The sequence below is a fragment of the Delphinus delphis genome, chromosome 21, assembly GCF_949987515.2.
Source record: "Delphinus delphis chromosome 21, mDelDel1.2, whole genome shotgun sequence".
Classification (NCBI taxonomy): Eukaryota; Metazoa; Chordata; class Mammalia; order Artiodactyla; family Delphinidae; genus Delphinus; species Delphinus delphis.
Window position 1 is genome coordinate 29471211 of NC_082703.1, and position 23716 is coordinate 29494926.

At 39.9% G+C, this 23716-nt stretch overlaps 1 protein-coding gene across 1 annotated transcript; it reads left to right on the top strand.

Annotated features, from left to right (window-relative positions):
* Nucleotides 1-1696: 1696 nt before the first annotated feature.
* LOC132417562 (beta-defensin 109-like) lies at nt 1697-17135 on the top strand. Its single transcript, XM_060001217.1, is given in 4 exon segments — nt 1697-1758; nt 5887-6023; nt 16932-17007; nt 17009-17135. Coding segments are annotated over 4 exon segments (402 nt in total).
* Nucleotides 17136-23716: the final 6581 nt, after the last annotated feature.

Below are 23716 nucleotides of genomic sequence, written 5' to 3' on the forward strand. Positions count from 1 at the left end.
CCTCAAACACTTAGGACTAATGTGATCCCATGATTTTCCTTCCAAAGCCTGCTCTGACCATCAGATCCTTCAAGGCCTAGTGCCTTAAGCTCTCAACCCCTGCGATACTTCTTTTGTCTTTCTTTCAGTCGTGCTTTCTCTCTGGCTCTCACTTACGAAACCTCTCCCTCATCCTTGTGCCAGTACTCTATTTTGAGGGCTAGTTGACTCTTCCCCGGACTATCTAGCAGCCAAGGTTACTGGCCTATGATGTCTCGGAAGTCGAAGGCCATCGTATCTTTTTTTCTTTGTATGCCTGCTTCCCAGTAAGGGCCTCACATTCAGTGGATGCTTAACAAATATCCATTAATGATTGCCTTGTGAACAGTAAAGAGTTAAATTCAAGTTAATGCATTTGATTTTCGGCTGAATTCAATGGACTTTTGTTGAATGTCCATGAATGCCCTATACTGATTTGAAGCTATTCAAGAATTGGCTTTTATGTTCCAGAATAGGAAAATCTAGAAGTGTTGGTTTGGAGACCTCTCTTAATGTCAGCAAAGAGCTTAAGAAGCTGTCAGGGAAAAGGTGCACTTTGTAACATACAGGGATGGCTCAGAATCAAGCCACTTTCGAAACTGAGCCCCTCATTGTGTATGACCCCACCCCCGAACACTAATACATTAGGAAAGAAGTCAAATACTAGTCAATGCTTTTAACAAGGATGCTTGTTTAGCCTTTAAGAATCTTAATGTATGCAGTGATTCCTGCAGCAGATTGCAACCTCAAAGACCAGAGCCAGGGAGAGAGGCAGTGAGCGCAGCTCCAGGATGCAAGAGATACTGACATGGGCACTGTTTGCATGTTACATATGTAGGAATATCGTTCCCTTCCCCCGGAAACATATCCTCTCTAATAATTTCCTTGATGTATATTATCCTTTGGATCTGTATTTCAGTTCCGCTTTTGAAAGACACACACATACACACACACATATAGAAAGAGAGATATCTCTAAAAAGTTTCTTCTACTCTAGGAAAACCAGCAGTAGAAGACTAATATTAAATAAAAACTGACCTCTGTCATCGGTGTTAGCAGATAATAAGGATCGAGAAAGACCCAGAAGAGCTGGGGCGTGTGTGCCCTGGCGTGGGGGCAGGGCTGCCCACGGCTAGCCTTTCGTTACTCAGATGCACTCAATATTGTCCGATTTTACAGCAATGCCCCAAATCCAAATTTTTGTGTGAAAGCAGATTTTTAAGAAATCAAGTAACAATGAAAAATCCACACAAGACTGTTTGCAGATACTCCCTCCTCCCATGTAATTCAATAAAAATTCAGGGACACCAGGAAATAGCTACCACAACTCTCTTCTCTGTGCAGGCAGGGCCGGTTTCAAGGAAGTCTGTGAGCGTTCCAAACGGCTCCTGCCAGGAATTCTGCATCGACTCAGAAATCCAGGCTGGGAGGCGTGTGGACGGCCGACCATGCCGTCTGCCCACGGTGCACGTGCCTGAAGTCGACCCTGCTATACCCAGGGAGCACTGACGCCCTTCTCAAGCTGTTTGTTTGTTTGGATGTTTTATCCTCACTCCCTCGCTCGCTTTTGCTCTCGCCTCTCTTTCTGTCTTTGTTCTCACAGGGATTCTTCGTGAGTTCTCAATAAATAAAAAAAACAAAACTTGCAAACACAAAACCTAGTTTAGGAATTCGTACGATGTATTTTCACTTGGTCGTGGTTTGGTCTCCATCTCTCTATATGGCCTGGATGAGCTCCAGGTTGGGTGGGGGGCCTTTTTTCTTACCTACGGTTTTTGCCTGGCCCGGGCAGCCCTCCACCCTTCATCTGGGGACACTACTCTCCTTCCCCACTTGGAAGATGCATGACTTCATTCCATGCAGGCTTGTGGGGTCTCCCTCTCAAAAGGGCCGATCACAGGAAACCTGCATAATCGGATTTCCCAGATTTCGCCAGCAAGCTGAGTGTGGACAGAGCAACACCCCGATAAAAGACAATTCTCACACCCTTTTCAAAGTCAGTCCTCCGGGTTCCCTTTTTTCCACATTCTCACCAACACTTCTTCTCTTTTATCTTTTGACAACAGCCATCCTAACAGGTGTGGGATGGTATCTCACTGTGGTTTTGACTTGCATTTCCCTGATGAATAGTAATGTTGAGCAATTTTTCACATACGGATTAGCCTTTTGTATGACTTCTTTGGAAAAACGTCTATTCTGGTCCTTTGCCCGATTTTTTAATATACATATTTATCACAAAATGGTTACCACAATAAAGTTATCTAACACTTCCATCACCTCAGATAGTTAGAATTTTTGTGTGTGTGGTGCAAACTTTTTTTTTTTTTTGCGGTACGTGGGCCTCTCACTGCTGTGGCCTCTCCCGTTGCGGAGCACAGGCTCCGGACGCACAGGCTCAGCGGCCATGGCTCACAGGCCCAGCCACTCCGCGGCATGTGGGATCTTCCCGGACTGGGGCACGAACCCATGTCCCCTGCATCGGCAGGCGGACTCTCAACCACTGAGCCACCAGGGAAGCCTGGTGCAAACTTTTAAGATCTACTCTCTTATCAACTTTCAGTTACACAATAAATTACTTACTGTTAACTATATATACCAGGCTGTATATTAGATCTCCAGAACTTATTCATCTTACAGCTGGAAGCTTGTACCTTTTGACCACCTTCACCCATTCACCCCAACCTCACTCCCTGCAACCACCAATCTACCTGCGTTTTCTACGAGTTTGGATTTTTTTTAGATTCCACATATAAATGAGATCATATGGTATTTGTCTTTCTCTATCTGACTTACTTCAGTTAGCATATGTTCTCAAAGTTCGTCTACGTTGCTGCAAATGATAGGATTTCCTTCTTTTTTTCATAACTGAACAATATTCCATTCTGTGTGTATGTATATGCCCAATGCATGTTTCCCAACACCATTTATTAAAGAGACTACCATTTCCCCATTGAGGAGTCTTGACTCCCTTGTCAAATATTAGTTGACCATATATATGCGGGTTCATTTCTAGGCTCTTGATTCTATTCTATCGGTCTACGTGTTTGTTTTATGCCAATAACATGCTGTTTTGATTAATATAGCTTTGTAATACAGTTTAAAATTAGGAAGTTGTGATGCTCCAGCTTTGTTCTTCTAGCTGATGGCTTTGGCTATTCAGGTTCTGCTGTGGTTCTATATGAACTTTAGAATTTGTTTTTTCTTTTTCTGTGAAAAATGCCATTGGAATTTTGACGGGAATTGCACAAAATTTGTAGATTGCTTTCAGTAGCATGGATATTTTAAGAATATTAATTATTCTGGGACATCTTTTCATTTATTTGTATCTTCTTCAATTTCTTTCATTGTTGTCTTATATTTTCAGTGTATAGGTGTTTCAATTCTTTGGTTAAATTTACTTATAAGTCTTTTATTGTTTTTGATGTTATCACAAATAAAATTGTTTTCTTAATTTTTCAGATAGTTCATTTTTAACATATAGAAATGCAACTAAGTTTTGTATGTTGATTTTGTATCCTGAAACTTTACTTAATTCATTTATTAGTTCTAACATTTATTCACGGAGTCTTTTAGGGTTTTCTATATATAAGGTTATTTCATGTGCAAAGACTATTTTAAAAATAAAACTACCATATGATACAATAATTCTGCTTCTGGGGTTTATTTTAAGGAAACAGAAACACTAACTCAGAAATATATTTGTTGTGACAGCCTGGAGGGGTGGGATAGGGAGGGTGGGAGGGAGGGAGACGCAAGAGGGAAGACATATGGGAACATATGTTTATGTATGACTGATTCACTTTGTTATAAAGCAGAAACTAACACACCATTGTAAAGCAATTATACCCCAATAAAGATGTTAAAAAAAAAAAAGAAATATATTTGCACCCCCATGTTCATTGCATTATTCACAATAATCAAGACATGGAAAAAACCTTTGTCCACTTATAGATGAATGAATAAGGAAAATGTGATACACATTATATATGATGAAATATTATTAAGCCATAGAAAAGAATGAAATCCTGCCATTTGTGGCAACATGGATGGACCTTGATGGCATTATGCTACGTGCAATAAGTTAAATACTGTATGATCTCATTTATATGTGGAATCCAAAAGAAAAATCAAACCAAAAAAACAACAAACTCATAGATACAAAGAACAGACTGGTTGTCACTAGAGTCAAGGGGTTGGGGGTGGGTAAAAAGGGTGAAACGGTCAAAAGATACAAACTTCCAGTTATAAAATAAATAAGTCCTAGGGCTTCCCTGGTGGCGCAGTGGTTGAGAGTCCGCCTGCCGATGCAGGGGACATGGGTTCGTGCCCCTGTCCGGGAGGATCCCACATGCCGCGGAGCGGCTGGGCCCGCGGGCCATGGCCCCTGAGCCTGTGCCTCCAGAGCCTGTGCTCTGCAACGGGAGAGGCCACAACAGTGAGAGGCCTGCGTAACGCAAAAATAAATAAATAAATAAGTCCTAGGGACGTAACGTACAGCATGGGTGACTATAGCTAATAATACTGTACTGCATGCTTGATAAGAGAGTAGATAAGTTGCTAAGAGAGTAGATCTTAAAGTTCTCATCACAAGGAAAAAGTTTGTAGCCATGCACTGTGATGGATGTTAATTAGACTTATTGTGGTGATCACTTCCCAATATATACTTCCCAATATATACAACATATATTGAATCATTATGTTGTATACCTGAAATATAATGTTGTATGTCACTTACATCTCAATAAAAATCATTTCTTTTTCAGTAATCAATAAAATAAGAGGACAAAAATTCAGTAAGTATATAAAAGACCTGGACAATACTAACAACAAACAATCTAATTAATATTGTTTAAAAACTTCCCACAACAACAGCAGAATAAACATTCTTTCAAAGTGTGCACTTACCAATATAAACTGTATTCTGGGCCACAAAACAAGTCTTGATAGACATAAAATTATCCAAATCATATAAAATATGCTCTGTGACCTTATTAGAATTAAACCAGAAATCAACACTCAGTACCTAGAAAATTCCCATATATTTGGAAATTAAACAACACACTTCTGGATAAAAATGAATAAGCATTTGAATTGAGTAAAAATACAACATAACAAACTGTGTGGAATAAAGCTCCAGTAGCATTTTGAAATAAATGTATAGTATCCAAATGCTTATATCATTAAAGAAGAGCAAATTAGATCTAAAACAAGAAAAGGAGATTAATGTAAATAATAAAAGAAGTTAAACAGAAAATCAATAGAGAACAAAAAAGAAATCAAAAATCGGTTCTTTGAAAAGATGAATAAAATTTATAAATGTCTTACCATTCTGATCTGAGAGAGATAGACAAAAAGAAAACAGATTACCAATGCCAGCCATGAAAGAAAGGACATCATATCCTACAGATATAAGATGAATAACCAGGCATTATTAGGCATAACCATATGTCCATAAATCCAACAAGATCAATGAAAATAGGCAAATTCTTTTAAAGAAACAAACTAACAAAACTCACTTAAGAAGAAATAATTAAGAAAGAAGAAAAGACAAACTACAGGGACAGAAAGATAAGACATTGTCAGGGGCTAGGAACAGGAGACGTTGACCACAAAAGGATGTGAGGGGAATTTTGTAGGTAATAGAACTGTTCTATGTATTGACTGTGGTGTTGGTTATACAACTATGGATTTTTTAAATCTCATAGAATTGAGCTAATTTTTAAGGAATAAAATTCAGATGTCTGTTGTGTGAGACATCTCAATAAATCTGACTTAAAAGACAGTACAAATATCAATTCTGTTCCTGTCTTCTGCTTTTATTGCTCCCTTTATCTGACTTCTAATAGCTTGTGTCTTCTTTTCGTTAAGCTTGAATGTCAGGATAGAGTTCACTTACAAGAACCTGCTATATTTCTCCACCCAGAACACGGCCTTCCAGAGTAACCACAGCTTCCACCCCCATACCTTTCCTGTACCTTTGAGGCCTGGCACCACTACAGGGACAGGTAAAAATCTGGAGGAGGTCCAGTCATGCAGAAAAGCCTACATCACCCTCTCTTATAGTTCAAAGTATAAAACAGTGGGCACTGATACTGGGCGATGGAAAAAAATCCCCTCTGGCTCTGCTCCTGATGTATTCACATAACCCAAACTGTTTCCTGGGTTCATTCAATGTCAGCTACCACCTGATGACCCTACAGCCAAAACTTAGCCCTAAGGATTGGTCCAAATGGCTAGAAGAAAAACAAACCCTGCATGAGGATACAGATGCTATAAGCCAGAGTTCTCAACTGGAGATGCTTTTGCCCCCGGCACATAATTGGCAATGTCTAGAGATACTTTCAGTTGTGACAACCAGAAATATGCTACTGGCACCTAGTGGATAGAGACCAAGGATGTTACTAAACATCCTACAATGACAGAAATGACCTTCAAGACAAAGAATTATCTGACCCAAAATGTCAGTAGTGCTGAGATTGAAAAAACTCTGCTATAGGCTTTGACAAAATGGTAAGAACCAAAACCCAGAAGAGGATAAATATCTTGTCTCAAGAGCATGTTGTAGCCTTCTTAGGAAAGCCCTAAATAGGTGTGAGGCATCCACCCACTCCCATAACTATCCTTCAGAATGGTGTGCGTTTAATTCATGGACATGCAGCATGTGAAAGTAATTCTCAGACACTCCAGCATAATTGGTGATATTTTTCATTCTTACATATTGTTTCTCTCCTGTTTTTGCTTCTCCATCTTTTTCAGTGCTAACCACCTTCTCACCCAATTAGCATCAGATCCCATTGCCTGAACGAATCTGACTTAATTCATCCCCAGTTCCATACTTCTCTTTGTATTTTGCCCTAGAACATTGTTTTCCTAGACGACTTAAAATCTGTTGAGGAGGGACTTCCCTGGTGGGGAAGTGGATAAGACTCCTGCAGTGGATAAGACTCTGCACTCCCAATGCAGGGGGCCAGGGTTCGATCCCTGGTCAGGGAACTAGAACCCACATGCATGCCACAACTAAGAGTTTGCATGCCACAACTAAGGAGCCCACGTGCCACAACTAAGGAGCCCGGCTGCTACAACTAAGGAGCCCGCCTGCTGCAACTAAGGAGCCCTGGAGCCGCAACTAAGGAACATGCCTGCCGCAACTAACAACAAGTGCAACCAGATAAATAAATAAATATTTAAAAAGTAGGAATCTAAACTATGTATACTTTTAAAAAAATCTGTCAAGGAAATTACAAATGCGTTTACAACATAATTACTTGAAACATCTGCACATCAAAGAAAATCTGACTGCTCAACCTTTATAACATTGCACCCACTGTGGCGTCACTTCCCCCAATGTCTCTTTGTTCCAATTTCCTTGATACTATGCTCTCCAGTGATGCTGGGACCAGGGCTGTGCAAATCACATTTCCCAGACTCCTTTGCCAATTGGCTTCAATGACAGGCACTACAGGGGGATGTAGAGCTTGGAGAAGGGGGAGGGACTTCCTTCTTCATTTTTGTTCCTGTCACTGCTGCTACAGCAATGACAGGTTGCATCCAGGAGAAACGGTCGGCCCCAGGGCCCACCTTCTCATGGCACTCCAGGACCAATTTCATCATGTCCTCAAACAGATGCCAGCAACAGCTAGTTGATGCCCCTTCCTCATAGATCTGAGGGCTGACCCTGAAAGGCCTCCCCTTAGAGCTGCAGAGGCACCAGGCACAGCTGCACAGCATGCCCCTCCTCCGAGGCCTGACGGTCACAGGACTCCTTCCCAGGCTCCTGGTTGCTTCCGTTTTGTTGTCCCACTGAGTGGTGTTATCTACTTCCTGCAGTTATTTCTGGGTTCCCTCAGCATTCTCTTTGAACAAATCCTGACATAAATCCCCTTTGTCCAAAATACTAGTATATTCTAATTGACTGGATCCTGACTGATAGAACTGCTACTACTATTGTTTCTCCTGTCGTTGCTACGGTTACTGCTGCTATTATCATCCTAGATAACACATCTAGGTAACACGTCTAGTTACCCAACCATAAACTGACAAAGAGTAATACAGACGACATCTCCTCACTCACAACTGACAGATCAAGCAGTAAAAATACATTAAGACTATAGCACACCTAAAACAGCAATTTTTAAGGTAAAATCTACAAACGCTTTCAATTCTAAACATTATAAATGTGAAATATAACTCAGTTTCTATTTTCCACATAACATAAAGAAGTACTGACTACATATGAGTCCTCTCAGGATCCTGAACAATTTGAAAATAGCACAGATAAGTATGTTTGATAATAATGCATGTAACTGTAATTTAATAACAAATGAAAATTGAAATAAGAAAGTATAAAGTAATTCAAAAACATTTTAATAACTAGAAAGGAAATAATGAAAATACTCCTTATACTGGTTTACTGATCAGATAAGCTAACATTACTCTTATATAACGTGGAATTATTACGTAAGACAATGTAAAATGTAAAAATGTTTTTCCCAAATAAAAATAGATAATTCTTTCCTTATATCTTAAAGTTAAAACAGTAGCAAATGATAGGGAAAAGTTCTGTATTACTTAATATTATGGCTAATTATAGACATGAATTTTAGAGCCATTTCTATCAAGTCTTTAGATTTTGACAGCATATTTATATATTTTATTTCAAGCTACGTTGTTCTTAAAACTGTAATAGTACTTGCCCTCCAGTTTTTCTTTTTTCAACATCTTTATTGGAGTATAATTGCTTTACAGTGTTGCGTTAGTTTCTGCTGTATAACAAAGTGAATCAGCTATATGTATACATATATCCCCATATCTCTTCCCTCTTGTGTGTCCCTCCCACCCTCCCTATCCCACCCCTCTAGGTGGTCACAAAGCACCAGGCTGATCTCCCTGTGCTATGCGGCTGCTTCCCACTAGCTATCTATTTTATGTTTGGGAGTGTATATGTGTCCATGCCACTCTCTCACTTCGTCCCAGCTTACCCTTCCCCCTCCCCATGTCCTAACCTCTTTCTCAGAGCTCCTCCCTGGTCAGGGGGCATGGAGACACCCACATAGGTCTGACTTGTTAATGGCCTGTTCTGTCAAGAGGAAATGAATCCACGCCACTTGAGTCAGTCTGTCCTTAGAGTGCAAGTAAATTGAGTAGAGGTTAAAGAATACCAGCATGTGAACAACATAAAGGTTAGCATTGGAAGCACCATTCAAGCAGGAAAGTTTTCTCTGTTCTAGTCATAGTCTTCATTGAAATCATACGATAGCCGATAGGAAATTTAGAGCAGAGCCTGACAGTTAGTATACTCTAAACAAATTCCTCTTTAATGAAAAAAGAAGTGCAGAGATCATTGTGTCCAATATGTGTCTTCTTAATATGTTTGCTCCCACTGCTACCAGCTAGTCTTACATGACCTACAAACTATTTAAACTCTTTCTACAGAATTGACTATCAACCTCCTCAACCGTGACATATTGTTTTCAGATGCAGGTATGAATACTTAAATTATAGATTGTGAAGTACTTCTGTGGGCCTCAGTCATCTTATCTAAAAATGACGAGTTTGAGCCTGATAGCTTTTAATTGACAGTCTTAGCCCTAAGCGTCCATGATCACAGAGTATCCCATTTTGTGTTGCTGTCTCCATTTCCCAGCCCAGTCATTTTCTTCCTATAGAACTCACGCGTCAGTATTCCAAAATGTGTTTTCCTCCTTCTTGCCTCCTTTTGCGAGGCTAGATTTATGTTGGGGTACCTATGCCGTGCGACTGCTATTTAACGTGAGAATCCCTTCCTAGACTGTGGACCAGCACTTGATCTTCTCAGTAACCCCTCCCTGGGAACCGTAATCCTCTTTCTGAAACCCTATTCTGGGTCTGTGCCATTTACATAGAGTGGCCCAGTGGCCAGTTTAGATGAGACAGTTCTGGTTTATGCCTTAGTTCTGATACAGTTATAAGGCTGCTTCTTTGGGCTTCCCTGGTGGCGCAGTGGTTGAGTCTGCCTGCCGATGCAGGGGACACAGGTTTGTGCCCCGGTCCGGAAGGATCCCACATGCCGCGGAGCGGCTGGGCCCGTGAGCCATGGCCGCTGGGCCTATGCATCCAGAGCCTGTGCTCCGCAGCGGGAGAGGCCACAACAGTGAGAGGCCCGCGTACCACAAAAACAACAACAACAACAACAAAAAGACTGCTTCTTTCACTTTTCCAAAAGTGTCTAGTTTGGATTTTAAAAATGCTCACCCTACTCCTACAATTATGGACATGCCTCTCCCATAGCGAGAGTTGTACTCGTTATGCTGATGTCTCCATTCCTTAAGGAGACAAACACCTACAGGACAGAGTTCCCCAGGACACCCCTTAGCACTAACCCCTGTTGATAAGACTCTGTCCATCTCTTTTTGCGACCCACTGAATAGATAAAATGATAGATGCTGATGAAATCCAATCCTTTCAGATCTACCTGCCTACAAATAAATTGCTGCGCCTCACCTAGGCATCCCAAGACACAAAGTAAGGATAAAGCGGAATGTGACCTCATCAGGCAATTTGGCTAATGGCAAAGGAATGGTCTCTTTCCTATCCTCCCCCATTGTAATCCCAGGGAAGCTTGTTGATACTAGGTTTACGAATCTGTAAGACTGATTCCAGGGTCTTGTCTGACCTGCCCAATAGCCTTCTAAACTGCAGACCCAGGTAATCAGCCACCACCTTACCTGGGGATAAGAGAGTCAAGAAGAAGAGCATGGAGAGAAGCACATGGAGTCTCACGGATGAACGGCAGCTGAAGGGAAGCGTCATCAACATGGTCGGGGCCTGGGGTCACTGAGCATGGCAGGTCCATGGCCTTTTATGATGCTCCCTGGACCTGTGGTTTGTTCATGATTAGTGGAGCCTAGCAGAAAGAGAATAACTCAGTCTTCCACAGGAAATCTCCAGGGACAAAAGTATGCAATGTGGTGGTAACTCAATGGATGAGAAAGCAGGAGTTAGTGTTATGCGTTTCCCACAGATTTAGGATATCTGCATGGTCTGCTGGGTTCCTTTATGGGAAGACCCATGTGGCAGGGGACTGACGTTAGCAATTGGCCAGTGAAGACGTGAAGCCTGTGAACAACTGCATGAGTGAGTGAGTGACCTTGGAAGCAGATTCTTTTGCACCCCAGCCTTCAGATGAACCTCCAGTCAGGCCCCCAATTTTACAGCAACCTTGTAAGAGCTCTCGAGCCAGAGACACTTATCTGTTTCACCATATAAATTACATTAGTAACTGCTTACTGTTTTAAGCTACTGACTCTTGGTAATACACTATATAGCAACAGATAGCGAATAATACAAGTATGCATCTGTCCTCTAGCAAACATGCTTTAATAGGGCACAAGTTCAGGTGGGAGGATCATGAGGGTGTTACAATTGTATTTCAGGTCTTTTCCAGCCATATGTTAAAAAGATAAATGTATAACAACATTTAAAGTAGCCGTGGAAGTGACCCTATCTACCTTGCATACAATTATGTGTGCGAGTTTGTGTGTGTGTAAGAGAGAGAGATGGGGTTGGGAGACCGGGGGAGGGGATGGGCGGGAGAGAGAATGAATGAGAGAACAGAATGGGAGAATGAGGGAAAGAGAAAGAATAAAGAAATATGAAGCAATCATTAGTTCAAGAGTATTCCCTGTGATAAACAAACACATGATGGTTCTTTTTCAACTTTATGCTGATTGTTGGAAGAAGGAAAAACAATGAATACTCCATGAGAAATGTCTCTGTAAGAGACATTTCAGCTCCTATATATCTGTATCTATCTATCTGTATCTACCTATCTATCTATATCTATCATTTATCATCTATTATTTATTATCTATTGTATCTATCAATCATCTATAATTTATCTATATCTATTGAGCTCTGAGACTCAAGCAGTCCAGAGGCGACCTTCTTCCTTCTTCTCTTCTGCTGCTTCCAGCCCATGGCCCACCTATTCCTTTTCTTTGCTTATATGTCTTCATCTTTTACTTTGATCCCTCCTTCTGAGTCCCCTGTGGAAGAGATTCCCAATTTGCAGTTTCACCTCTAACTTTTCAACCCCAAATGGTCATTTGAAAATATCTGCTTATTCAGTTTTCAATAAAGTTATTTGTCAGTCAGCTTATATCTGAATATACTATCTTCCAGTCACTTTTCTGAGTTTCAGGTCTAAAACACACGTAAGCCACATAACTACTCACAAGGATCTTAAAGTTTTATGGGAAGAGACAAACATAGGAAAAATGATTATACCAAAATAAGTGAAAAGTTAAAGCATGACTATTTGGAAACACGGGGTTACAGAGAAAGAGGACTAATTCTTTTTGTGAAATTAGTCAAAGTATAAACAAAAAACCCACAACATAACACCAACTTTACAAAAGAAATCATGATTGTATATATTTATAAATGAAAAATGATTTGTGAGGTGAATCTGAGGACTAGAGATGAGAGTGGAGGGGAATTCAGACAAATGAAATAACATGAGGAAAGACGCCGAGATGTGATGACCACGGTATACTGATGGTAGTGGGTTAAAGCACAGTGATGTTAGCTGAAGCGATCACGCCCGCAGTCTGGTGAGGAGAATCAGAGGCGCCCATGAGAGCCCTGACGGCACATGCTAAGGTAGGAGGGGCTGTATGCACTGGCTTGTCCTCATAATGGAATGGACAAACTCGTCTGAGTTTAGACACCTGTCTTTGGGCAACGAAGAAGACAGACAGGAAGGGGCGGCCTGGAAGGGAATGATCACTGGGACTGAGCTGAGACAGAACAACTGGACGGCAAACTCTGGGTTAAGAGAAGGTGACAAGTGAAAGGAATACGGAAGAGCTATAACTGACTATATTTAATGCATAAATGGGTGCACTGGGTTCCTGAATAAAGTAAAAGGGCATTCACCAAGAAAGGAAACACAGTGATGAGAATGTTTGGTTTTGTGTTTCTTTGTTTCTGAGATTTGGACAGGAACAAAATGAGGTCCCCTTTCAACATCGTAATGTTGTGACTAAAATCAGGTCATAAGGTTTTTTGCGTTTTTTTAACAAGTTTTTTCCAGCCTTATTGTCAAATAAACGTTGTATGTATTTAGGGTGTACAACATGATGATTTGATATACATATATATTTGCAACAAGGTGGATGAAAGTGGAGACATTATGCTAAGTGAAATGAGAAAGATAAATACTGCATGATTTCACTTACATGTGGACTCTAAAACAGTTAAACTCAATAGAAATATTGAGTAGAATCATGGTGACCAAGAGCTGAGGAGTGAAGGAAATGGGAGATATACATATATATATATGTATGTGTGTGTGTGTGTGTGTGTGTGTGTGTGTGTGTGTGTGGAAATACACCTCCATGGAAACTTTACTGCATTTACCATTTTCAGTCCCCTATGTGTAACAGTATGCTGGAGTGACCCCAAATCATTATTTTGAAGGTCAAGTTTATTGGCGAGAAAATGAATCCTTATCTGGAAGAAAACGTGGTTCACACTAGCAGGCAATGCTTCCATCTCCGATCCAGTGACACAGTGTCTGGTCAAGTGTATATATGCTAAGTATTTGTAGCAAGCAAGAGTGCAAATGGCTCTTTTTTTCCATTTGTGTTATTTCACGTGAGGACAATATGAGCTGTGACTCGTTTTGTCATTTTCCAGAATCCTTTAGAGAGAAGAGTCTGTGAAACTTCAGAAGAAGTTGAAGATAGTCTGGAAACGGAAGCTAGCATGTTCTGAGAATAAAGATAAGACCTTTGAGAGGTGCCCGAAAGACATACACTGTCCCCTTTGTGATGTCACGCCCCCTCCATTTTAGTAGGACCTTATGACTTTGGATTTTAGTTAACTAGCTTTCTTTGAGAACCCAGATCTCTGAGGGGCTCTTAAAAACTGTGATCTACAAATTACCCAGCTTGCTCTCTTTGTCAGGGCAGGAACATAATTCTTTGCTCACATGGGCGACTCCAATAGTCCCTGAGGATCCAAGTATGTTATTTATTCCATTAACTTGTACTCAACGGTGTCTGGCCTTCCTGATCTTCTTTCATAATGAATTCATTGCTTATACTCAGCCTGCCATTTTCTTACAGTCTCATTTGACAATGTGTCTCTGCTACCAACCAAAGCTACTGCTCTGAAACCTCTTCCCTCTTTGTCTCAGTTCCTGGGTTCCAGTCTTAACCAACTGGCAATGTGGCAAACCCGAGCCAGTCCCCCATTAGGATGGGTGACGATAGCACTGACCTTCCGGAAAGCCCTGCACTCACCAAGCTGACCAATACAGAGGGCCTACTGCTCAAGCTTCAGTTCACAGACTTTTCTCCTTGAAGAAGGGAGTATTTCAGGAAATTGCCCTACCATTTTCAAGAACAGAAAAATTTCAAAGATATTCTCTAGGGTCTATTTTTTCTATAACAGCAGTCATTTGAGAGCACTGAACCTGTAATCTTGGCAAAGTTTAAATCTTTCTTTCAACCTGATCATGTTTGGTTTGCACCTTTCAGTTATTTCTCAGTTTCTGATGCATTGATGGTACGCGGGGGTTTCTGGCACCCCTATAGATTCTCTCAAAATGCTACTTACACCATTCCAATGGCGTCTGGGGAGTTACAGAAGGAGAGGAAACACAGCAGGCTCAAGCCCTCACTGACTTTCCTCCTTATTACTTTTGGCGTGGTTCAAACATGTCAGAGCTATGTTCATGTAGTGCCGACCGTGGACGTTCTTCTTTTCTTTCTGACCTTCGTGAGATCGAGGTTGATATTGTACTACGAGACACTACATGGATTTTGTGTTCAGACAAACTTTAACTTGGTTAAGGCAATACCGTTCTCTTCCTAGTTAAAAAATAATGTTTCTCAGGTGTCAATGTTGATTTTCTTTTCCATTCTCCCCTTCAGATACACATTTAAGTTACTTGATTAAGTGGGTATATTGTCTACGTCATTCTGTCACAGTGAACAGGAACATCATCACCAAATTTTAATCTAAAAATATTGACTTATTATTCTTAGCTAGGAATGGCCTCGATAGGCAAATATAAATAAAACTAATGTGATGACACCAAAAATTATCTTATTTAATAGACCCCATAATTATTAAATGGACCTTGAGTTATTTCTTGAGTGGTAAAACCTTGACACTATGCAAATTCTCAACACACGGATGAGTCCAAAGTGAAGCTATTAACTGTCTGTTTCCTAACTCTTGTTTTAGGCGGATTTTCTACTGGAAGGCCAGTTTATGTTGAGGACTGTGGCATCCGCACTACCACTAGAGAGTTATTTATTAAATTAGCTTTTCTACCATACAAGTCATCTGGAGGATAAAATGGTCTGGACACAATGACCAATTTTCAGCTTTCTAATACCCTTTACTTTTTAGATACAATTGAAAGGATTATTTAGAATGTCCACAAACTTACTTTTCCTCTGATACACTCCATGATGAAAACTTCTCCGTCCTTTGAGTTAGGTAGATCACATCTACATTTGGAAAGGAAAAATAACTTCTTCTTTCTGAGCTCATTGAAGCATGAAGAGATTGAGAGGTTTTCTATTTGTTTAGAATAAACCTGTACCATGACTGAGTACCCACAGGCTCTTTTTTCCTGAAACCCTCCCCTACCCCTTATCTAAAGGAAAGAGGAGGTGAAATGTTAAACTTTTCTCTTTTTTTTAAAGATTTATTATTTATTTATTTTTGGCTGCATCAGGTCTTAGTTGTGGCAGGCGGGATCTTCGTTGAGGCAGGCGGGATCTTTTGTTGAGGCACGTGGGCTTCTCTCTCGTTGTCGCGTGCAGGTTTTCTCTTCTCTAGTTGTGGCACGCAGGATCCAGGGCGCGTGGGCTCTGTAGTTGTGGCGCATGGGCTCAGCTGCCCCACGGCATGTGGGATCTTCGTTCTCTGATCAGGGATCGAACCCGCGTCCCCTGCATTGGAAGGCATATTCTTTACCACTGGACCACCAGGGAAGTCCGGAAATGCTAAACATTTTAAGAAAAGAATGAGCACATAGAAGCTGACGGAAGGCAGCTACAATGATAGCTGTATGGATCTGCAAGCTTCCTGTGACCTACAAGTGCAAAATGATCTTGATCCTGTTTAACCAAAGTCACCTCATTTCTCATCAAACTTATTTTTTTCCCAATATGCTCCATCCACACAGGTCTTTCTGTCCTTCAAGTAAACTAAGCAAGGGACCTTGCTCCTGCTATTCTACATGCCTGTCATACCCTCACGTGGGTATCTGCTTGTCTATCTCATTTTCAGCATTCACATCTCAGCTCAAATGCTGTACCCTCAGAAAGCCTTTCTCGGTCCATTTTATCAACTCCACCCTCCAGACTATATCTGGCCCATTATTGTATTATTGTGTTCTGACCACTTATTACTTTCTGCAATTACCTTATCATTCTATTTTTGTATGGTCAGATTTTCCTCACTGAATATAAGTGCTGTGAGAATATTTCTGCCATTTCCGCTGTTCTATTGCTAGTACAAAGAAAAATGCCTGGTGAATAGAAGACATCTGGCAAATATTGGTTGAAGATCCATATAAAGGATTAAAATAATAAAGACACTGGTGTATTTAGAACATATATTTTGTCCATCCCCTCGTTGTTTCACTTTGACATTTACCAAAGTTATGTTTGAAGACTAAATTAACAAAATGCCAAAAACATATAAGAAAAGGAGGGAGGGGTTTGTTAATATTTTGGCTGTTGGGTAAAAAGGAGTCAGTGAATGTGACAAAGCAACTGAATGGACCCTTTGTCCAGCTTCTTTTCTCCATGTAGAAATGCTCTTCCTAGAACTCTCCTACTCTCATGCTTAAGTTTACAGGTTTATATTCCATTCATGGACTAATGATCTCACTGACTCTTCTTCTGCAGTAAGAAGTGGTTTGGCTTCTGCTGAAAACCACTGTTTCAATCTCTCTGGCCTTTGCAGAAGAGACACCTGCAAGATAACAGGATATAATTGGTGCCTACCGAAGACGGTGGAAATGCTGTCGCCAGTGGTGGATTCTTCTGCCAATTCCAACGTCCATTATCTATTCAGATTATCAACCACCCATTAAGCATAAATTGAAATGAAACTTGGAAAAACATCAAAAGGAAACGTCTTTGTATCTAAAAATTTAAAACATACATATTAAACACTGCTAGCTTTATTATCAACTTCTATTATCCCTTGTCAAGAAAAATAAATAAATACATATTGATTTAAAATCTACCCAGACACTACTTCTTTGTGACTCATTTTCAGATCCAAACAATCTCTTTAGAGGTAAGAAAGCCCATTTATTTGACAAATTTTTAAAAAATTTGTCACAGAAAGATCAAAAGATTAACCAAGTTGCAAAGATGAAAATATAGTTATATGCAACATAATTAAATAGATGCACAGAGAGTACAAAGGAAATGCAAAGGTCAAATATAGAAGAAATCTAGAAAATATCAGGGAGGGGAAGAGATATAAACAGGGAAAGGGGAGAAAATTGGAATCAGGCAAGAGGAAATAATCTGGGATGATATGTAAGGATTGTAACTGCATGGCAGATAACTGGAAAGAGATGAAAACAAGGAGAATGAAAGGTTGAAGACCAACAGGAGTAAGTACCCTAACAAATAAAACCTCACTTAACAACAACAACAACAAAGATTTTGATATTCTACTGCTATGAGGAAACACTGTGATCATTTAGAGATTCTCAATATTTTACTCCTCAACACAAATAATTCCCTTTTATAGAACCTAAACATTTTACTGTAAAAAACATAGTAACCTCTTCCAAGGGTACGCTGTCAATACCCCTTTTAAATAGATTTTTGATACTTCACAACTTCCGCTACAACTTCATCTTCCTCCCTAGTGTCATAAGGTCTCACTTTCCTTTCCTGAATGTCCTTAGGACTTGAGTAAACTATATACCTCAAAGCAGTTCTTAGAAGGAGTCTTACTTTTCAGTCATATATAAAACCTCGATGATTAAGGAAATGTGCGCCGGTAGTGAAGACTCCCTTTCTCTCTTCCTATAATGCAGTATTTATGAAGTCTTTATGGTTTTTTCTTTTTTTTGATTCTCAGAGTATGGACATTTCCCATAATAATTTGGTATAATCTTTACTCGATTTAGGGCAAAATTGACCTTAAAACAGCAGAGGTATACTGTAGGTAAGGAACTAAGTGTGTAAGTGGTGAGACAGCTTGATGGTTTGCTTTCATTTCTCCCTCCCTACCTCATCTCCACCATCTGGCGAGAATATGGATATAAGCACCTCACCTGAGTTGCGTTTAGTTTACAAAGACTATGTCCTTTTTGGATACAGGTGGGAAACCGGGACTCTCTACCAAGTCAATCTCGCCCCTATATTACTGATCTATACCTGGACTCCGCAGAATTGGGCGCCTCAGCTTAGACTAGCTGCCTGTGAGCGCTCGTGAGTCTCAGAGCTCAGAAGAGGTCCTCAATCTGGCTTTAGCTCATTTAAAACACCATGGCACCTGTTATCTAGAATTCGGAATTTGCTGGCAAGTCCGCTTGTTTTCCTGATTTATCATGGAAACATGATGTCTTAAATAACTAAGGAAAAAATACCTGAAAGACTGTTATCCTAATGAGATGCAATCACAGTTCTGGGGTGCGGATGGGGGATTATAAGAGAATAGCAAAACCCTTACAGGTACGTAGGAAAGATTTCAAAACCTTGAAAGAACAGCAGGCTTCGACTACATTACAAGTGCTATCAAAACAGGATGAGCAGACTCTCTAGTCCCTAGAAGAAGCAACCTCATGGTGTGTTCCAAAAGACTCTGGAAACACTGATGTATTCATCATAGTTTTTCTCTTGCCAAATATAGAATAATCTCCTGACTTGTGTCTGTCTCCCTACAAATACCTTTTAGTTAGTCATGTACAGTAATAAAGTCTTGTCTCTGGCATTTTTTTATCCTTTTTAATAAAAATATCCTTCTTATACTTAATTTACATCAGTCCTTAGCATCCTGTCTAAATCCTTTTGATGGTTGGACATGCCACACTTGCTTTAATAATTCAACATGTTGGCTAACTTCTGTGGGAGACACTGTGTGTGTGTGTGTGTGTGTGTGTGTGTGTGTGTTTCACACTTCCAATTCTTTTGTTCAGACTTTAAACACTAGAATAGGAATATCTGAATAGAGAGGATCGTCATAAATATTCCAGGAAGCAAACCTGCAGAACAGCAGGTCCCAGACCCCCTCTTCTCACACAAAGGCTAATTTAACAACTATACACGGATGGAAAGACCTTTATGAGAGTCTGGAGTCCAGTCAAGAGATCCAGGCATAGGTCCCATTCTCCAGACACTCCTGGGCAGGGCTGGGGTCTCCGAGGCTCCAAGCAGCCCCGCCCCCACAGCTCCCTGCATTGAGGGGTACACGGGCCGCTCTCCTGAGCTATAATTGCATGCCTGGAGTTTGGGGGAACCATGCGCATATGGCTCCACTGGGCTTTGCCCTAAAGGGGGGCTGTCAGTGGTGATCACACCTCAGCAGCAGTTCTCTGCCTGGGACCCACAGCTCTCTAGAGCATCTTCTGAAATCTAGGCAGAGGCAGCCATGCACCCATAGCTTTGCTGTGCACAGCACACACCACATCAAGGACTTCTGGAGCTGTACCTGGGGCTGCTGAGGACCACAGCTGCAGGGAGAGAGTCCGTAATGTGAGGTGGCACCAGGCAGCAGGTGGCCCCTCTTTTGAAATCATTCTAACCCCCAGACCTTTGTACTCTGGGATGCAAAGCGATTGGAGGGGCAGCCTATGGTCTCTGAAAGTAATTTTTCCATTAGACAGTAGGTCCTGCCTTCTGACATCAGTATCCTATTTTTGGTTTTTGAGATGGTTATATAAGTCGTTCCTGACTTCAGTCTCCCTCACAAGAAGACAAACTAGCAAATATCCACAGATTAGACACCACTGTGAAAATCCCAGAACAGGGGGTGAGTCTGAAGAAATTGTTTGGACTGCGAACACTGAGAAGGATGGTATTAGAAGGTAAATGGATCGCTACACTCTAACCTCATCACCCCTCCCCAAGGCTGGCACAGAACCAGACCAAGAAAGCCCCCGTGGACCTGTGATTCTCCAGTGGGAAAAAGAGAGCCTGATGTGGACATCTAGCTTCCCAAGCATCATGGCCACTTCCCAGGAGGCCCTCAACAGAAGGGCAGAATTCTCAACAGAAACTTTTCAGACCAGGAGAGGATGAAATGATATATTTACCCCACTCTCAACAATGGATAGATAGGTGCACATGTAGCGTTTTCTCAACTAGATAACATGTTAGGCCACACAACAAGTCTTGGCAAATTCAAGAAGACTGAAGTCCTACGTATATTCTCTGACCACAGTGGTATGAAAGTAGAAATCAGTAACAGGAGGAAAACTGGAAAATTCATGAATACATGAAAATTAAACAATACTCTCCTGAACCACCAATGTATCAAAGAAGAAATTAAAGGGGAAATTATACATATATCTTGAGAGAAAAAAATGGAAACACAATATACCAAAACTTATTGGATGCGGCAAAAGCTGTTCTAAGAGGGAAGTTCATAGCAGTAAATGCCTGTATTAAGAAACAAGAAAAACACTCGAATAAACAACCTAACTCCATGCTTCAAGGAACTAGAAAAAGAAGAATAAACCAAGACCAAAGTTAGCAGAAGGAAGGAAATAATAAAGACTAAGGCAGAAATAAATGAAATAGAGAACAGGAACATAACAGAAATGATTAACAAAACTAAGAGTTGGTTCTTTGAAAAGATAAACAAAACTGGCAAACCTTTAGCTAGGCTAAACAAGAAAAAAAAGAGAGAGGATCCATATCAACAAAATTATGAATGAAAAGTAAACATTACAACCGAGACCACCAAAATCCAAAGGATCATAAGAGGCTACTATGATAACTCTATGCCAAGAAACTAGACCTAGAAGAAATGGATAAATTCTTAGAAATATACAACCTACCAAGACTGAATGAAGAAGAAATAGAAAATCTTAACAGACCAATTACTAGAAGGGATATTAATTCAGTAATCAAAAACCAGATGGCTTCACTGGTGAATTTTACCAAACATTTAAGGAAGAATTAATGCCAGTCCTTTTCAAACTCCTCCGCAAAACTGAAGAGGTGAAAACACTCCCAAACTCATTTTATGAGGTCAGCATTATCCTCATACCAAAGCCAGAAAAGGACACTAGAAGAAAACTACAGACAAATCTACCTAAAGATACAAAAATCCCAATAAAATACTAGTACTAAATTGAATTCAGCAGCACATTAAAAGAATCATTCACCATGATCACATGGGATTTATCATTGGGATGCAAAGATGGTTAATAACATGCAAATCAATAAATGTGATACATCAAGTTAATAGAATGAAAGATAAAAATCATGCAATCATCTAAATAGATGCAGAAAAAGCATTTGACAAAATTTAACATTCATTCATGATAAAATCTTGTAACACCTTAGGTATAGATGGAAAGTATTTCAATATAATAAAGGCCATATATGACAAACCCACAGCCAAAATCATACTCAATGGTGAAAGGTTACAAGTTTTCACTCTAAGATCAGGCACAAGACAAGGGTGCCCACTCTCACCACTCTTATTCAACACAGTACTGGAATTCCTAACCAGAGAAATCAAGCAAGAAAAAGAAATTAAAAGCTTTTAGAATTGGAAACCAACAAGTAAAATTGTCTCTATTTTCAGATGACATTTTATATATAGGAAATCCTAAAGAGTCCACCAAAAAACTGTAAGACCTAGTCAATGAATTCAGTAAAGTTGCAGGATACAAAATCAACATGTGAAAATCAGTAGTGTTTCTATACACTAACAAATAAATATCTGAAAAGAAAATATAAAAAGAAATTCTACTTAAAATAGCATCAAAAATTAAAATAATAAAATGCTTTTGGCATAGAAACAGATGCAGAGACCAAAGGAAGAGAATAGAGAGTCCAAAAATAAATCTCTGCATATACAGTCAACTAATGCTTGACGAGGGAGCCAAGAATACTCAGTAAGGAAATGACAGTCTCTCCAGCAAGTGGTATTGGGAAAACTGGATAATCACATGCAGAACACTGAAATTGTGCCCCTACCTTACACCACTCACAAAAAATTAACTTGAAATGAATTAAAGACTTAAACATAAGGCCTTATACCATAAAACTCCTAGAAGAAAACAGGGAAAAATCTCCTTGACATTTTCTTGGCAACGATTTTTTGGATATGACACCAAAAACACAATCAACAAAAGCAAAAATTAACAAGCAGGATTACATCAAACTAAAAAGCTCTGCACAGCAAAAGAAACAATCTACAAAAATGAAAAGGCAATCTACACAATGGGAGAAAATATTTGCAAATGATATATCAGATAAGGGTTAATATTTATAAATATATAAAGAACTCATACAACTCAATAACAAAATCCAAATAACCCCATTTTAAAAAAATGAACAGAGGAACTAAACAGAGATTTTCCCAAACATACAAATGACCAACAGGTACATGAAAAGAGTCTCAGCATCACTAATCATCAGGAAATGCACATCAAAACCACAGTGAAAGATTACTTCACACCTATTACAATGGCTGTCATCAAGAAGACAAGAAATAACAAGTGCTGGTGAGGATGTGGAGAAAAGAGAACCTTTGTGCACTGTTGGTGGGATGTGAAATGGTGCAGCCACTATGGAAAAGCGTGGAGGTTCCTCAAAAAAGTAAAAATAGCGTTACCCTATGATCCAGCAATCCCATTTTGGGGCATATATACAAAGGAAATGAAATCAGGATCTTGAAGAATTATCTGCATTCCCGTGATCTTTCCAGCATTATTCACAATAGCCAAGATATGACAACAACCCAAGTGTCCATCAGCAGATGAAGAAGTGTGTGTGTGTGTGTGTGTGTGTGTGTGTGTGTGTGTATATACACAATGAAATATTATTCACCCATGAGAAAAAAAATGAAATCCTGCCATTTGCAACAGCATGGAAGTACCTGGAGGGCATTATGCTAAGTGAGATGAGTCTGACAGAGAAAGACAAATAGTGTGTGATCTCACTTTGATGTGGAATCTAAAAAGCCAAACTCATCACAACAGAGGGTAGAATGGTGGCTACCAGGGGCCAGGAGTGGGGGAATTGGGGAGATGCTGTTTCAGGGTACAAACTTACAACCAGTAGATAAGTAAGTTCTGGAGATCTAATGGGCAACATAGTGATTATAGTCAACAACACTGTACGATAAACCTCAAAGTCATAGGAAACCACATCTTAATTGTTCTCGTTACACAGAAGAAATGATAATTATGTGACCTAATAGAGGTGTCAGCTAACACTGTGGTGGCAATCACACCGCAATACATAAATGTATCACATCAACATGTCGTACACCTTAAAGTTACACAATGTTATATGTCAACTGTATCTCAAGTTTTCAAAATAGATAAACTCATTAGTTAATAAACATGTAAGTGATCAAAAGTAGTCATAATAGAAGACATAAAAGTATATAAAATTTTTCTGTAAAAAGCTGATATCACATATAAAAGTTTATAAATGAAAAAATAAGTAAATTTAGATAAATGTGTCATTAAGCCATTGATCAT